Source organism: Lathamus discolor, chromosome 13, assembly GCF_037157495.1.
Source record: "Lathamus discolor isolate bLatDis1 chromosome 13, bLatDis1.hap1, whole genome shotgun sequence".
NCBI classification, from domain to species: domain Eukaryota; kingdom Metazoa; phylum Chordata; class Aves; order Psittaciformes; family Psittacidae; genus Lathamus; species Lathamus discolor.
The window spans coordinates 12,835,010-12,853,330 of record NC_088896.1 but is presented as its reverse complement, the minus strand read 5'-3'; the positions used below and the strand labels follow the sequence as shown (position 1 = coordinate 12,853,330).

Genomic DNA, 18,321 nt, shown 5'->3' with positions numbered 1-18,321 from the left:
AATGTGACCCCCCCCAACTCTGACACAATATGCCAGTGCATACTGTTGCACAAGGTGGACCTCTTCTGGTGAGGAGCTTGTGCTCCAAAACACCGGGTTCCATTAGCCCTGACTAAGCAGAAGCCTACAGGGATCACAAGATGATACAACTTTGTTTCAAGGTAACTAAAGCACATGGCAGGGTGAAGGAGAGCAGCAAGTCATAGAGAAACACACAGGTGGAGCGCTTACCTCCAAGAGTGTCAAACTTTCATCATTCAGGATGGTTCTGGGAGGTGCAATAACTGAAGTTAAAAAACAAGTTATAAAACAGGACCACACAAGAAGCAAAACAATAAATACAGCAGCTATGGGAGGGATTGCTGCTTATTAAAGCAGTGACGCATTCACACTGCCCACACAGGCTTCTTGCTAAGCAGAAGCACAACGTGCCTAAGTGAGCAGGTTACATCTTTGCACTCTGAGGCTGTATTTAGGGAAGAAATTCTTCCCCAGGTGCCTCAAGGCATCAAAAGATCCCATATGCACCACAGCCAGAAATACGCTTTGTAAAGTAAGGCCAAATATTACCAACAGCACACTCACACAAGTAAAATGGCAACTCTGCGTCTGCAAGATGGCTTCTTACAAAGGCTCTCAAAATGCCAACTGTGGAAAAAAGAAAGAAAGATTTGATGAACTAGGTTTGCTTCCTCAGATGCAGGGCAAAAAGGATGCCCTGTAACAGCAGAAACTGGCCTCTACAACGGCTGCTGATTGCCTTTTCCTTAAAAGAACACTTTTACTACTACAAATATCTTATAAAAAAAGGCCCAACCAAAAACCCCCAAAACCTCCCAAACAAAGCAGGACTGGTTGCTCCCTAGGCAAAATTTAAGGATGTCAGTGAAGTTCTCCTAGGAAATCCAACAGCAGCTGTAAGATTTGCAGAGTCCAGCCAGGTGAGACTCTGGTAACTAATTATTAGTTCTTGTTCCAAACAAAAGTACTAAAACCAACCCCCCCTCACTATGGGTAAGCATCAGTGCCAGCAGAGAATGAGGGGATCTCCACTGAAACAGGAAGAGCTACTTGGTGTATGGTCTGGCCACCTTTTGTGAACTGAAAGAGGCAGAAAGGTTCATCCCATTATTACAGTAGGTAAAGCTTCTTTTTCATCCTGGTTTGGGGGTTTGTCTCAGACTGGGACAAGGGGGTGGAGCTGGTTTCATAGAGGAAGTGTCCAAACTCATCTCAGTAACATACCATTTGGACACAAACAACGGGATATCAGGGGGACAGTTTCCTGACTGCAAGAATTTTACCATCAAGTAGGCTGACAGTCTCAGCAAACTAGTCCTGGAAATAAACTCCCCTTAGCTAAATTAATCCCTCCAGTCTCCTCATCCCATTCAGGGGCCCTGTAAGGATACTGTAACCAGCTACTGCTGCTTTTTCAGAGCAGTATTACTTCCCTGGACAGCAGAAAGATCTGTTCAGAGCCATGCTCTTCTATCATGCAACTGATCCGTGATGAGATATCAGCTGCAGTTACACAGACTGGAGACTGCTCTTACCAGTTTCACTAGGATGGAAGAACCCCTGCAGAACATAACGGTCTGGAAAACGGACTCTCAGCACCACCTAAATCAAAGGCAAAGCACATCATATGAATTACTATTGGCTGTTCTGTAACATCTCTCCTTGGCTTAGAATTTGTGAGCAAGGTGGGGTTTGGAGGTTTTGGCTGGTAGGTTGTTTGGTTATTTTTAAATTGGGAGATTTGAGATATTTCCATTACAGGAGTAGAAGAGCATACTGGCAGCTCCTCAGAGAACATGGGCTGTCTGTGTTTCAAAGGCTGTAAGAGAGCTGATCTATAGCAACAGCATGATATACAATGCAGCAGAACTCATCCAGAGAGCAGGAGCGTCCTATGCTAAGTGATGCACAAAGTAGAAAGTTACACATGGACAGGTACAGACAGTGCTATCAGTATCCTGAAGTGTCCATAGCAGCAGGAATCCTCCTGCCATATGTTTGAAGTAATTCTTACCACTCCATTTCCAGCACCAGTCAGAAAATACTTAACTTGGGAACTTAATCTCTTACTGCTTTGCAGTAAGTAAAGACTAAAATGGCATTAGGATTGCATTTATAGAGTAAGATATCTCCAATCTGACACATCTTATTATTTAGCCTGCAATCAGATACTTTCAAAATGTAAGTCTACAGAGGAGAGGCAAATCTGAAAGCTCAGTCATTCACAGAATCATAGAACAGTTAGGGTTGGAAAAGACCTTAAGATCATCTAGTTCCAACCCCCCTGCCATGGACAGGGACACCTCTCACACTAAACCATGTCACCCAAGGCTGTCCAACCTGGCCTTGAACACCACCAGGGATGGAGCATTCACAACTTCCCTGGGCAACCCATTCCAGTGCCTCACCATCCTTACAGTAAAGAACTTCTTCCTTATATCCAATCTAAACTTCCCCTGTTTAAGTTTTAACCCGTTACCCCTTGTCCTATCACTACAGTCCCTAATGAAGAGTCCATCCCCAGCATCCTTATAGCCCCCCTTCAGATACTGGAAGGCTGCTATGAGGTCTCCACGCAGCCTTCTCTTCTCCGGGCTGAACAGCCCCAACTTTTTCAGCCTGTCTTCATACGGGAGGTGCTCCAGTCCCCTGATCATCCTCGTGGCCTCCTCTGGACTTGTTCCAACAGTTCTATGTCCTTTTTATGTTGAGGACACCAGAACTGCACACAGTACTCCAGATGAGGTCTCACGAGAGCAGAGTAGAAGGGCAGGATCACCTCCTTCGCCCTGCTGGTCACGCTCCTTTTGATGCAGCCCAGGATACGGTTGGCTTTCTGGGCTGCAAGCTCATGTTCATTTTCTCATCAAATGTTCATTTTCTCATCAGTCATTCATGTGTGCACAACATAAGAGTTTTGAAACATCTGGAACAAAATCAAAGGAGATATATTGCCTGCCCCCACCCGTGTTACTACAGGACAGCTGATTTTATGTGGCGCAACTGTTGTGCAAGTCCCACAAGCAATGAACAGGGACAGAAATTTGAAGAGTCTTCCTGTAAGTAGCTCAAGGTCCTGTTATCACAATTGATTCCCAAAGTTACTCAACCCCCAAGCCTGGACTAGCCAGAGGGACTGGAAAAGAACAAAGGCTACCTTCGGGTAACGCTCTAACTTTTCCTTCAGCTGAGCCTCCCTCAAGGATTTTGTCATCAGTGGAGCTTCTTCCAGGCGTTTCCTAGATACATGGGAAGAAGACAAGCTGTCACTTCTGTAACCAGCAGGGTTGATGAGAATGCTCAACTGTTCCGTGTCTCCCTCTCAGCATTTTCCCAGCCTTCTATGGTTCCTATCCCAGAATCTCATATATAGAACTACTGAGCATCAGCAACAATACTACATAACATTAATGTACAAGTTTAAAAATAAGTTCACTAGAGCAGATGCCAGAGAAGTTATTAAGAAAAGCACAGGAATGTTCGCTTACACTACCCAAGAAGAGATGGAATTATTAATCCGGTAAAATAGAGCCTAAGTTGGATGTAATTACTCCAGGGAGCAAGAAGAGCTACTGAAGCTGTAAAACAATGCTAGCACAAGAAATTAATGGGTACTAGTTAGCAACAGGGAAACAAGAAGAGAAGTTTCAGATCATTTGAGAACTGGCACTGCAGACTGATGTCTTAAAAGGAGTAGTGGGTGAAAACAAAATTTAAGATGAAACAATGAATTCAAGAAAACAATTATATATTTTCCTGTAAGTGAAGAAATAAACTTAGACCAAACAGATTCCATGCTCAGCTTTAGTCCTTCTTCCTTGTTCACACTTAATTCTGAATAATCAATTTACGAGGCTAGATTGTGGTGAAACATTTGATCCTATAATTCTGCACAACCATTTGCAAGTTAATCTCTTACACCTATACAATTTGAAGTATCTTGGGAATAGCTGCTGAACAAAACAAGTATAGACTTAACCAAGCATGCCCAGACTGTCAGCTGGTACAGGATGCTCTGGAAGTGCCAGCTCTGTTCCTTCTTTGTGTACCAAATGCTGATCCACACAAATTCCCAGCTCTTCACAAAGTCAGAATAAAATTCTAATTGCATTTAAAATACTGCACTGTGTGCGGCCAGTTTTTGCTAAGATTCGCTAGCAGAGATCAGAAGCCAACTGGTATCAGATTCATCTGTAACTTGCTTTTATTTTTACCCTTGTCTGTGAGGGGCAAATGCATTACAAGCATCAGCAAATTTGGAAATTAGTTCTTTTTTTTTTTTTTTTTTTTTTTTGAGGATGCTGTATTCCAGTAGCCCCCAATCAAACGATCCCACTTTTGTACCACTAAATATTCTAGACCTACAAATCACAGAATTTTCAGGCCAATCTGTGATTTCATGTGGATTTCAACAGCCTTTGGGGAAAAAAATCAGCTCTAAGTAAGAAGTTCAACTCAGACTTGGTTAGAGTGTGAAGCAGGCTGTCCCATAGTCTCAGAGAATGCTTGTAATGTTTAAAGGAATGTTATGACCCACTTGAAATTAAATACATTCATGAAATTTATTTCTTCAGGAAAATACAGACAGCAAAATGCTGCTGTGATGAGGAGGCTAGTTTATCTTAATCTGAGTTTTTAGCTCAAAAGTGGAATAAGAGTAAAATCATGAAAATTTGACAGCAAGCTACTTGAACAGTGAGATGCATAGTTAGTCCAGCTTCCTATACTTCTTCCCCTTCTTTGCGTGTGTTCCAAACATTCTCATGTGACTAAATTTGATTCCACTTTATTTCCATTTAAGTAATGTCTCAAAGTTGGTCTCTTCTGTTAAAATATAAGGTGTTTCTTAATGGCTGAAAATGCTACTATTTACTATTGTAGTCACTGAGAGTTATTCCTATGAAACTGGATTATTGTACTCATATATTTGGCCATCAAAAGTTACAATTTCTATTCATTTCATTCCTAATTAAGTTAATGTAAAGTCCATTCAAAACAGATAGCATGAGCTCACTGCCACTTTGGGCCTCTAGCAAGAGCACATCTCATTACAAAGCCAGTGGTTTCTCTTTCAGAAGAACAGAGAAGGAAAGAAATAAAATGTGGTGGGGTGTCAAGTGGCTTTGAGTATCTCCCTGAAATGCAGAACACAGGAAGGCATTTTTCTTTTAATCCTTTCTCAGTGGGGACTCACCCTCATTTGCCTGAGGTTCCCAGATAAACTTATCCCCACACCAGACCCACAGACACTTCGTGATGGAAATTTCAACATCCCCACAAAAACATTATCCCATGCACAAGTGCTCAACTGATTCACACAAAAACATAGGTCCTATCACAGCAACACGACACAGCCCTTAAACTCAAATGGCATTAAAGGCAGAGATTTGCACTGCTGATCATTAATACATGAATTCCACACCCAGTAACTTATCTACAACCCTTTACCCAGAAATCACAGCCAGCTATAGGCACACAGTGTCACTCTGCTCCACAAAAGCAAATGGAGCAGTCTCAAGTAGGCAGCAAGAAGGGAACTTGCCTCTCACTCTGCAGCTGTGCCAAGCGTTTCCGCACATCATCCACTGTGACTTCAAAAAACTCATCAGGAAGCTCTTCTGGGCCAGCAGGAAGTGGTTCTAGAAGGTCCAGGTGACATACAAGTGGCTCTCGGTCTACGAGCTACAAAATAAAAATGAGTTTCAATTAGTTTCAAATGCACTGCTATGCTTATGCTGTACAGATCCTGGAAAAAAAGGAAAAGGACAGTATTTGCAAACTGGTGTGAAAATCATGTCAGTAGGATCAGACTAATGATAAAGACGTTGGCAGTGTTGTCATTCTTTATTGTTGATAGAGCATGGGGACCTCCTCTCAGCACGCAGCAGCAATCTACTGTCAGAGGAGTCACTGCCCAGCAGTGAGCTGCTCTCCACCATCAGTGTAGGAAGCCCAGAGCAGTACCCTCAGCAGTCATCTAATGTAAGAAGAGATAACTCCCTTCCAGGTAGTGCCTGTAGAATCCCTTCACTTACAACACAGTATTTTGCAGCTGAACCATATTTCTAGCTAGTTACAAGCTCATTACAAGTACTCAGGAATCACCCCTGTCCCAAAATCATAAGCCCTCTCTGCTCTACTCCAAAATTTTCTCAGTACGTACTCACTTCCTGACCATTCTATAACTTACATAGGTGTCATACTTCATACTACAGAATATAAGCTGTCCCTTAAGTTTTCACCTGTCGTGCACTCCTGTCTCATATGGTATCTTCTGTTCTCTTCGCTTCGCATCCTCTTTCCACAGAACCAATGGCACTAGTTCCCAACCAGGGTTCACTCCATTTCTTCTCACTCTGGAGAGCAATGCTGTGTTATGGTTAAGGCAGTTTCTGACTTGAGTTCTCTGAACTGAGCCACTGCAGGGTTTCATTGTACATCTTGCAAATTTTTAACTTGGCTTCCAGACTGCAGGAAGCTCCCCTGGACAGTGAAACCCCTTTTGCTTTGTACTTACAAAGTACTTAGCACTGAAATCAGCCTTTGGTGCAGGCAAAGTGGGCAGATGCGAGGAACAGTTCACTGTATGTATTAGCTACAATAAAGGCACTTAATCCATTTATCAGCAATTTTCCCTATGCCCCAGCTGCTGAGCAAAGCCTGCCAGAGCAGCACACAGCCTTCAGCCAGCCAAGATACCGCTTACCAGTGCTGCCCTGTTCAGCTCCCCCTTCCAGAGCCCCGCATGACGCAGTGCGCATCATGAGGGCAAACCCTGAGGACAGGGTCCTGGCTTAGGATTGTGGTCACACTTATTAAAAAAACCAACAAAACCCAATACCAAGACCCACAACCCCTGAAAGCCCCAAACCAAAACCCCGCTCCACCCTCCCACCTTACAAGACAAACAGCATCTGCAGTCTCTGAAGGGAGAACATTATGTGTCCCTCCCAGTTTAGAAGAGATTTGACACTGGCTACTATCCCTTACATCAAAAGTAGCACCTGTGTCAGTATGTGAATATAAACCACTACCAGAGTCGAATACACAAGAGGCAATTGCACCTATTGGCTCTTGAACAATTCAAACTCTTTAAATCACAGAAATGTTTAAGCACACAGCACTTAAAAAACAAGCAGCAGGAGCACTGTGGGCTGCAGGCGCTGCAGGGCAAGTGGCCCATGGCTGAAGAGCCCCACAAGAACAAATACTCTGACAGTTAATACAGCACTCCCATGGAGTCAGCTGCCAGCCTAACCCCAGCCTCTGCGAACAAACCTGATGCTCATTTCTTCTCCCTTTACTCCCTCACATATTCTTCCAAGTCTCCCACATGTTCCATCCGCTCTCCCTTCCCCCAGGCGAAGGCCCCTTGGGAGCAAGAGTCTCCCTCAGTTGTCAAAGGGACAACACAAATTACAAGGCAATGTTCACTCTGCTGTGGGCACTAAAGGGTAATTTGAGAAATTAAAAGAGGAGGTTGTGTGGGTGGGACCAGGGCTACTTTTAGAAAGTTGAGCAGGGTCAGCTCTAACCAGCGGGTGAAGGAGCCTTATTGAAGCTCTCCTGGGGCCGAGGGGATGCCCAGCGCTGCAGGAGGGATCCTGAGCATGCAGAGCCACCCCCTGGGAAAGGGGCTATTGCACACTGGTCACAACTGCTGCCCATAACTGCTCCAGTAAGCCCAGAGGAGAATCAGTTGGGACTCCCCGAGACTCAGGAGTACTTCGATCTCCTCAAATAGGCTGAAGTTTCATTTCATTCTGAACACACAGACTGAAAATAAACAAAAACCAAACAGACTGGGCAAGACATATCCTATGATCCTATGGCATGTTGTGAAGGGTGCTGGGATACAATGGAGAGAATTCCAATGTCTGCATTAGCAAATCCTAAACTTAGCATTTAGTACTGGCTCTAGCACGCACTTTCGCTAATCCTAACAGCAGCAGGATTCCACAGGAAAAGCATCAGTCGCTGCCCAAACCACGGTAGTAGCTAAAGACTTCAGCCAAGCATCAGAAATCACGAGGTAGCCAAAGGTAGGCATACATTCCAGTCCTAAGCGTTCACCCCTCTTCCTTGCTGCGGGCTTACTGCTCCAGACCACTGCATGTTACAACTGTCAGTCAAGCCTCGCTTTCCACACATTGTCATTCATCAGATGGGTCTCCATTGCCAACAAGGTATTAAAATGGGCAGTCAGGAACCCCCCCTCTAGAGCCATCCCCCAGCCAACCAGAACTACCTACATGACATGATACAAAATCCACTACTTCCCAGACATAAACACTCATTCCTGACCACCAGCTTACATCCAGGCAGATGTCCCCATGCATCCCCTGCAGCCTACCTGTGCTGGCCCTGCACAGACACACACTCCTTGAGCTCCAAGTGTGTTATTTTATCCACTTTCCCAGCCAACACCAAATGCTGGTATCATAATTCCCAGACCAAGACACATTACCTATTTACTACTTAGCATGAAGAAACATACTTTCCTGTACAGAAGGAGCAGATCTGTGCATGTCTAACCACACCGCAAAAAAAAAAAAACAAACCATGACAATTAAGAGTAAGAATTTCCTAACATTAAATGTTCAGCTAACCCCCAATATCACAGTGATAACTCTGCAGACAGCTCTAATGAGTGAGGGTTTGGGAAGATAATTCAGGTATTTTGAGACTGTTTTTCAGAGTTTCTGCAACTCAATTCCAAAATTGCACAATGGGGTCTGATCAGAGAAGGGCAGCACAGTGTCTACTAAGCACTGCTTAGCAGCCAAAAGATCTCTGATCTGAGGACGCAGAGGCTGCCACATCGTATCATCATATCTCTTCTGCCATGTATTTGCACCCCATGTAATTTACATCCTGCATCCTTACAGACGTAAGAAACACTCTTCAGAGAGAAAGAGGAATCCATCCATTCCTACTGCTTTACCAGTTCTCTTTCCCCGGAGTCCAGCCATCACCCTGTTCCTTTCTATTCATTCATTACCATTTGCTTGCTGAGGTATTCCAATTAGGCCTTTCTCAATCTGAGCCTTCTTTTAATGTGTCACCAACAATCTTAAAGCACAGGCAGAACCCAAAAACCGCCTTCCTGTGGCGATTACAAAAAGGAGGCTCTAGGTGCACCACCTTGCTTTCCAGCCCACATCCCAGCTTCCTGCAGCCATGGCCAAAGGTAACCACCTCCTGTCACAAACAGCAGTTTCTATCTCCCATTACTTAACTCTGAAGGAAAGCAAGCTCTGCATTTTGCTGGCATGTTTCTGTCAGTGATACCTTTCAGGAGCCAAAGACGCTGCATAATGGTTTGTCCTTCATTGTTCAAAGCCTCTACCTCTATTACCAAGACTGGGATGCGAGGCACTTTCTACCAGCAGGCTGAAGCCATCTAACACCAGTGTCTACCAGGCAGTCTAAGTAACTGCAGCCTCCATGATAAAGCAGGTGCCAGGAGGAATGCAGCTCACTGGATGGTCACCACTCCAGACCTAGGGAAGCAGGGAAGCTGAGGAAAATGTTCATATGAGTTTAAGTGAAGTAGTGGCAACTGCGCGTTCCGCAGCAGCAAGCTCTCCCTGGAGACCCACCTCCTACCCACCACCTCAGGGAACTCTAATCTCATGGGGAATCTGGTGTAAAGTTACCTTCTAATAATTAATGTCCTGACATCAAAGTCAGCACGCAGCTGTCTGTAAACCATCTTTAGCCCAAGAAACGAAGGGACGCCAGCACAGATTTTATCCAGCCTCTCTCTTCAGCTTCAAAAACCACACACAGGCAAAGCATTAATGGGAAGATTCTTTTACAAAAATGGACCTTTGATGTTTAAAAATAATTTGTTTTGTTTTGGGTTTTTTCCTCAGGACTGAAAAGGGACAAAAAGCAGATGCCATGTGGCCAGCCCTGCTCTGCTGTAGCTGCTGAGAGCAAGGAGAGCGGAGGATGGCAGGAACAGAGGAGGGAACAAAATGTAATCAATCAGCAGCAAAAGCACCAGAGATCAAAGGGCTTGAAAGCAGCCGTCAAAATCACATGCTGTTTAACACAAGGGCAGAGCCCCCCCAACAGAATCCGCAGCTGCTTCCAAAGCTGCTCTCACACTGGAGGGGAGGCTGGCTCCAGAAGTGCCTCCAAGTGGTTTGAACTGGACTGCAACCCCCAGGCAGATGCCGGATTATAACAGTCCTCAGGCCACCACTGTACAGCTCTGTGCCCAACAAGCTGTAGCCAGTAAAATGATGAAATAACTTCTGTCTCTCCTGCCAGCATACGAAGAAGTACAGACAACAGGACCAGTGAAGAATCCCAGCACAAACCCTTGCACTGCTTCTTTTCTGACACAACTGAAACTCCTCCTTTCCAAATCCCCCATAGGCAAGAGTGCAACTGAAGCAAGCAACACATTACACTGGACAAATCACCCAGCCTACCATTCAGTGCTCCATGCGCAGGGTCTGTTCCCAAAGGTTCAACAACATTGATGAGGTGGACCCAAACGTGTTTCAAATACACGAAAATATTCACCACTGGGTTGGCAAAGCCTCTTCCTGCTACATTTGTAACTGCTCCAGAGTCCTTCCAGGGCCTGGCTTCTGCTCCTGAACAATTCGGAAACTCATCAAGAATGAACTGCCACCATAAAGAAGTCAACCAAGGTAGAATCTCCACATCAACATGAGAACATACACACAGTCTTGCTAAATTCCTCCTGGATCAAGCTCCCTTTGAACCTCATTAGGCACTCTTTCTTTCTACCTAAGGCTTTCCATTGTTTAATCCCATGGCTGTATCAGAACCAGAGATAAACACAAAACTCTGACTCTAGGAGGTCCTAAAGAGTGGAAAAACATGAAGGGGATCTCTGAATGCTAAAGCCAACCATAGTGATGACATGTGCAGTGAAGGGGCAAGAGAAAGAGCTGGTCACAGAGAAACCAGGACATGAAATTACCAATGCACAACAATGTGGAGTAAGGTACGAATTTAAAGGCTCCTGTAGCTTATTTTACACTGCCTGCCAGACATCCCCAACCTTGCTGAAGGCATTCAATTCCATACGGCTGCCCTAGAGAAAGCCTACTTAACAGCATTCAAAGGCAATCCTGTGATGGCATCACAGCACTCTTGAGCCATCGGTTCTGGAATCTCTACATGGGCTAAAGCATTTTTAAACAATACAGTTTTACTTCAGAGACACCAACAATGAAATGAGATGTGCAACTGTCTTGCTGGAAAAAGGGCATGAAAGAGGTAGACTTTATTTAAGCAGCAGGATATTCTAGAGCAAGACAGAAAAGATTTTTATACACAAACAGAAATACAGAAGGATGGAAGCTTTCTGCTTCATGTGCAACACTAAGAAAATTAGACTCACAGAAGGGATGGGACTGGACTAAAAGAAAATGGTCTATACCTGTTTGTCTGGGAATTTTTTTCCAAGTATTGAACTCTTAGCAAGTGAGATGCAACCACAGCTGAAAAATTCCTTTCCTAGCTCTATACCCCCTTCATTCTACCACGTGTCACCTAAAGAGTTAAAATGTAAGTCAGAGTGACCACAGGCAGAAGGAACTCTGAGGAAGCAGATGTTAACAACTGCCAGCATGGGATAATGCTTTTACAATAGCTTTACGATGGAATTCTGTGTTCCACAGATAGGCTCAGATGAGAAATCTGAGCACACCTTACAACCTAGGTGAAATTCTGACCATGTTTTCAGATCTTCAAAGTCATGGAATGAAGTTGCAACAACTCTCTTAAGACCAATTCTGCTCCTAGGACAATCCTACAACAAGCTACAAATGTTATCCCTTTCCAGATATAAAACTAACAAGCTTGTACCTTCCATGTGATCTGGGAGGTCAGTCAGTTACGACAAGCAGTAAGCAGCTTCAAAGTATTATAAAACACAAGTCTGGTGACATCTAGTTCTGCCAAGACAGCTAACTCCATATTATGGGGAAAAAGTCTTAAATATGGAAACATCTTTTTCCTTGTAGGATTTCAGCCTCAAGCAAGGCAGGATTAAAAAAGCCCTCATTGCAAACAAGTTTTACCTTACCTGTTCTTGCTCCTTTTGCAGTTCTTGGCTGTTCTTAGACTTCTTTGGCTTAGAAGGGCCTCCAGGGCTAGAAGTTGTTGTTGGCAACATTGAAGATGACTTATCTAACCCAAGAAATGGTGCAGCTACAGAACTGTCCCCCAGACGCTGTCCATCTCCAAAAAAAGGGACAAATGGGGTTGACTCAGGCTGTGAGGAAGGCCACAGCTCCTCCAAGCTGGCATGAGATTCTCTAACTGAGTCTTGCTTGTCTGTGCAGCTGTTTAAAGACATGGCCACATCCTCACGGTCCAAGTCCTTTGGGAATGTGTTTGCTTGAGGTAGGGGAACATCCTCTGCTCCTTCAATTGAGTCTTGCCTCACTGTCAGCTCCTTACACTGCACCGTGGCACCCACAGCTTCCTGCTGACCAGATGAACTGCATTTCTTCATGACAACTCTTAGAGAAGACATCATCAAAATGAATAAAATTTATCCTAACAGTACTGCCCTCCCCATTCCCAACATGACCATGGCATAAAGACAGCTAGATCTAAATATCCCCTAATCTAATGATCTGCTGCTTCCAGACACCCACAAAGAACAAGCTCTAGCTGCTCTGAAGTTAAGGGTGGTGGACGGGGGTTTGCGCAAAAAAAAAAACAGAACAGGAACCAACTCCACAGGAAGAACTCTGGTTTCCAGGAAAAAGCAGCAGTGAGTCGTAAAGCACAGCTTCTAATCGCTCCTGCCTCCAGGATATAAAGCAAAGAACTGGCTAGAAGATCACAGAAAGGCTGTCATTGTCCCCCACCTCACCCTCCCAGTCAGCAGGAGGCACTGCAGGGACTGGGAGGCAGGGAAGAACGAAGTGGTAGACAAGTGCTCTCTCAGAAAGATTTTTCACTTTGAATTGTCTGTTCCACTCACAGGAAAGAAAAATAAATAAATAAAGAGGAAAAAAGAAACAAACAAGCTCCTTTAATGTGCACATGGGGGTCAATGCCAGCAGCTGCAGCTGCAGGGAGCACATCTGGGCAGCAGTTTCTGATAAAAAGCAAATGCAACAATCCAGAGCTGTGTGGTTGTCATTCCTGAGCACTGTTTGGTGGTCATTGCTGAGCTGTCTGTCTGTCACTCTGAACTCTTTCTCTTGGGGTCCCCCCGCCTTTCCTTTTTAAATAAAACAAATTCACCCCCAGAGTAAAAAGAAAATAGAGCCCAAACTTTGCTCCTCCCAACCTGACGATGGCGCTGCCTCCAGTCAGGCCAAGTGACTTCAGTGTTGTCTTCTCTAGGGCATTTTTTCCTGAGATCTGCAACAAAACCAGAGGGAAGTAATTGCAGCAGCTGCCTCCCTGGGAGAGCGTGTAAAGTGCTCTTTCTAGAAAGAAGCCTGTATCCAAACAAACATCACACAGCACCAGAAACAGCACAAAACACACTCTGCATTTGGAAATTAGATCGGAATGCATTTGTACTCACCTGTACTGCTGTACCAAATTAACTCCTTATTAAATGATGTGAAGGGAAGATGACCTACACATTCTTTCATCCCATACATCCATCCCAATCAGATCCAACCTCAGCAAAGCATTATTTTCATGTCAGAAGTTAAATCACTGGCAACATCTCAGAGCCGACAGACAGACAATTTCATTACATACACCTCCCATGTTTGTAACGACCTGTTCCTGAATAAAGATGATCTGTCCACAGAGGTCAGTGGAAAGTGAAGGGACAGCTAGGGAGAGCAAATTCCATAATACACACATACAAAATATTAAACAAAACATTAATAGCAAAAGATCAAAACACAGAGAAAAGCAAATATTTATTAAAATGAAGCCACTGTTTTGATTCAAGCTTTAAAAGAAGTTGGAAAGAAAAACACAAACAGGTCATTGAGCTCATTTTACGGGCTCAGAGGTCTAAACAGCCCAGTGTTACGTTCCAAGAGAGCTTTTTTCCATACAGACATGTCATGCTTTGACAAGACCAACATTTTTCTACTTCCCCTCTCAAGAAAGTTCAAAAGAAACACTTTCCAGGTTGGAAAGCAGAGCTGAGTTTTTCTTATTTTTTAGGGACAGAAGGAGGAGAGACAGTTAAGACAACTTTGCTGACTTACCTCATCTCGCATGTAAACACAGACTGGAGAGAATTCACCATGTTGTTCCATAAACTCCCTGCAGTAAAAAGCAAAATACTGCAGCACCTGTAGACCAGCCTACTGCCCCCAAAACCAAAGTAGAGCAATAGCAAGAAGTGCCACTAACTAGAACTCCTCTCCTCCACGTCCCACGAGCAACGACCATTACACAGAATCAGTATTAGACATTAGGTAAAGAACTTGCTCCAATGCATTCACTGTTCCTTAAATGCAGCCCTGAAAGCTTAAAACCTAAGTAGAAATAATTAAAGTTAGCTCTCAAATTAGCTGATCTTACCAGATAAATTTCAGCACATCATTCTTCATGTGCCTTAATACCCAATCTGGATCACAATTCAGTAATACTTGCTCTTTTTAATCCCTTCTCTAAGTTAAATAGTTACCAGACTTTAGAGTGTACTTGTCTTGGGGACAGGTCAGTTTCTTTCCATGTGTGCATCACAACAAACAGAATGAAATATTGCGAATTGAACAAATGAAGCAAATCAGAGAAATGAAAGCTTGAACCTCAAGTTGCCTGTCTATCAGGAAAGGTGGATGATTACCATTTAGGAGGAACCAAGGCACAACGGAACACACGTGCTCATCACACAGACTCGTAAGAGACGAAAGCACTTTGACTTCCACAACCTAGTTTAATTCACCTTCCAAAACTGCTTTCTACTTCAATCCAAGCAACTCTTTGGATTGAAGAATCATCTAAAAATGTATGGAAAATATCTGACCTTAATGAATGATACCACAAAAGCAGCAAAGAGACAGTCATTGTCAAAACTGTCTTCAAGTGTCCAAACTGCAATTGCTTCTATATAAAACAGCCTCAGAGCTGCTGAAGCTGCCAGCCAGGCAAGAGTGGGAGACAGAAAAGCAACAGTCCTCCCAGGCCTCATGCTAAAAGGGTATACAATGCTTGTGCCCTCAACCAGTCTCTGCAGAACAGACTCCAAGCAAAGATCCCCCAGAGACTTATTTTTGTATAACTCTTGGAAGCCAGCAGGCTCCTCCTCCAGCTGCTGTTAATCCGTTACATGCATTCACTGAGGCAAGCACACACATCAAACACACTGTCATTTCTTTGATGTGATGTTCTTCAGAAGGGGAACGGCAAGCAGATTAGATTCCTTCATGTAGTGATCTGACAGGGCCTGTAAACATCTTGTGCAAGGACTGCCGCACGCTGAGAGGAGGAGCAGCCTTACAATAGCTTCCAGACCTTCTCCATACCCAATTAGCCAAGATGGATGCTGGAAACCCAGGGGAAATTCCAGTGGATTTAGAATACTTCCCCTCACGCACTTAGAGCAGCTGAGTATTCCAGGAAAAGGTCTCCAGTTGGACAGTCAAAGGAAGGACTCAGCAAAAGTCAGCAACTAACTGACTAGTTAGCCAACTGAGTCAATACACTGAAAATCAGCTCAGCCCATGAAATCTATATGGATGGCTACAGATCCAGCTTGGTTTGTGACTGTCTTAGGCAGCATCTTTGCTGCTTGCTGAACTTAATCAAAAGTTTGCAAAGTCCATCCAAACATCTGAGCTTCCAGGGGGCAGGAAAGAACAGCTGTGTCTTACGAGCTGAAGTTAATAATGCTTAGCACACTGGAGCAGTTAAGAAGCTTAAAAAGAGCTGCATGTACATTAGCTATTATTATTACAATAACCTGTAACAAAAAAAAAATCAACAAAAAAAAACCTCCAAAGGAGCAAAACTATATAAAAAGCTCAAAATTTTAATTTCATAATACTATATAAATGCTTGTAATTTTATTATTGAGAAATAAGCAGCAAATGAAAGCCACACAAAGGCTATTTGTCACTGTCCATAACTGCCACCCCCACCAGTCTAGCAGCTCCTGAACTGCAACAAGCAGAGAGCACAAAGCAGGTAGTAAAGTACAGGAGGGCTCCTAAACACCTAGAAAAATTATACCTGGCTCCTTTTGTCTACCTCAATCAAAAGAAAAATCATTGTCTTCTCTCTAGTATTTACGCCAAGACTGTCCCTTCTGACTTGAGTAAATGTCACAGGGTAGACCAGGTCCCTGACCATTAAAGACAAAGCGAATGGTAAGGCTCATTTGTATCACTTTAGAGTCAGTAGACTGCCTCAAGCATTACACCAAACTATGGTCTGATGAAACAACATGTTGAGTGCAAAAACTGACATGCACCACTCCTACCCACCTGCTGCTTCTTCCTTCTGGATCCTTGTTTCCAGACATGCTACACTTCCTGTCATAACTGCCTATGATAGACAGCCCTTAACTGAGTTAGCAAACTTGAAAGATAATGTACGGACAATACTATTTTTCAGCTGCATCAGCTATTTAAGCCAATTCCCCAAAAAGCTGCAGAAACAATTTGAAGGGAGTTAGACAGCAGGGAAGGAAGTGAGCACTAACTCTTCAATCCCCTACCACTATACAGGAGATGTCCCTGATCCAAACTCCCTCCCTTGGGTCAGCAGCACTAGTCATTCCTTTGATCTTGTTACAGGCAAGTCCTACTAAGCTAGCAAGAAAGGAACAAAATCGGGGGGTGAGGGGGGGAAGAACATTATCAAGAGAAAGGCAAAGCCAGCTACCATAGAAAAAAAATTAAATTTGGAAATTCTGTCCAGAATAGAATGGCTGTCACAGCTTTAAGGCTTCATCTGCCAAGCCACGACAAAAATAAAAGAACTGTCTTTGGAGAAGAGTTCATTAGCTCGATGTTTCAAAACAAAACAGTATTTTTAAGTCAAAACTAAAAACAAAAGAAAGCTCTGAATGTAGACTGGACTCAAATAATAAGATTTATAACACCTGCATATATTCAAGAAATGTAGGACCAGAAATACTTCCATTTAAACAGGATCTAATCAGTCTTCTGAAGATTCCACATTAACCTCCTGAAAACTCCATATTTTCTTGAATAATCATAGAATCACAGAACAGTTTGGGTTCAAAGGGACCTTAAAGCTCATCCAGTTCCAACCCCCTCCCTTGGGCAGGGACACCTTCCACTAGAGCAGCTTGCTCCAAACCTCGTCCAACCTGGCACTGAGCACTGCCAGGGATGGGGCATCATAACATGCAAGCATAGCTTCTTCCTGGCCTTAGCAGTCTGTTACCAGTTCATGCCCTGAACAAGGAGTGCTACTCCAGGATTAAAAAATAATAATGAAACTATGGAGTGTCAAATCTAAATGAGCAAGGAGAAGGCAAGCATCCTGTGTGGTACATGAAAAACCACAGTGAAATAAATGCAATTTCTACAAATCTGCAGGACTTAGCTGGATCACTGTAACTACAACCAAATACTGTCATGCAGAGTTACACCTAAATAAGTATTTTCTCACTGTGTTGCTCACCTAATCTTTGCAAAATGGTTGAGAAGTTCCCACAAAGTCTGTTCACAGAGAAAGGTGTCTTGTAAACGGGAGCCATCATCCAACTGCAACGCAATCCGAACCTGTGGGAAAACACACTGAATTGATCTGGAAACTGAATGAAAACTTCCTTCTGTTTACAACTTGTTTAGGTATTTCAGTGACCTGTAGAACCAGCTACCCAAAAAACCATTACTTCCTTCTAAACACTTCCTGCAAAGGATTACACTATTAAAAATGTAGAGGTGTATTCAAATGATTACTTTATGAGTCTGGCATTTTTATCTGATTTCACTGGAATGGACAGCTCCTGAGTATGGAAGAGGCAATCCTTGACTATTAACCAGCTTTCCTGGGCCCTTCTTCCCTGACATATCCTGAACTGAAACGTATTCTGAGACAGGCCAATGCAAACATCCCATTCAGTGTTTCCATGTGTTACGATCAACAGTGTCAGTGCATCCTCTCACTCTGTGAGAGCGAGTGACACATGGGAAAGCATGAGGGGGAGAGCAAGAGTGCAATGGGAAAAAACAGGCACCACACACTCCAGCAATCAGCTGTGATTTCCTTGGTGGAATATGTCATCTGCCTCAGCTCCTACCAGTCCTTACAGGACTGCAAATTGTCATCTGCTGGAGACAGGAGTTTTTCTACATAAAGGGAACAGTGACATCATCAACAACTAGCCAACAGAACTAA

The 18,321-nt window shown here is 43.7% G+C and overlaps 1 protein-coding gene across 2 annotated transcripts in view; it reads right to left on the bottom strand.

Moving 5' to 3' along the window:
• The window catches only part of ASPSCR1 (ASPSCR1 tether for SLC2A4, UBX domain containing), a 38,196-nt gene that overhangs the window by 16,486 nt on the left and 3,389 nt on the right, over positions 1 to 18,321 (bottom strand). For both annotated transcript variants that reach the window (XM_065694071.1, XM_065694072.1), the window contains 9 exons: positions 17,602 to 17,702; positions 14,208 to 14,265; positions 13,319 to 13,392; positions 12,098 to 12,536; positions 5,564 to 5,703; positions 3,179 to 3,260; positions 1,557 to 1,623; positions 586 to 648; positions 232 to 284 (listed from right to left, as the gene is read on the bottom strand). In XM_065694071.1, the coding sequence (XP_065550143.1) occupies positions 232 to 284; positions 586 to 648; positions 1,557 to 1,623; positions 3,179 to 3,260; positions 5,564 to 5,703; positions 12,098 to 12,536; positions 13,319 to 13,392; positions 14,208 to 14,265; positions 17,602 to 17,702 (1,077 nt within the window). The remainder of the gene's footprint in view (positions 1 to 231; positions 285 to 585; positions 649 to 1,556; positions 1,624 to 3,178; positions 3,261 to 5,563; positions 5,704 to 12,097; positions 12,537 to 13,318; positions 13,393 to 14,207; positions 14,266 to 17,601; positions 17,703 to 18,321) is intronic.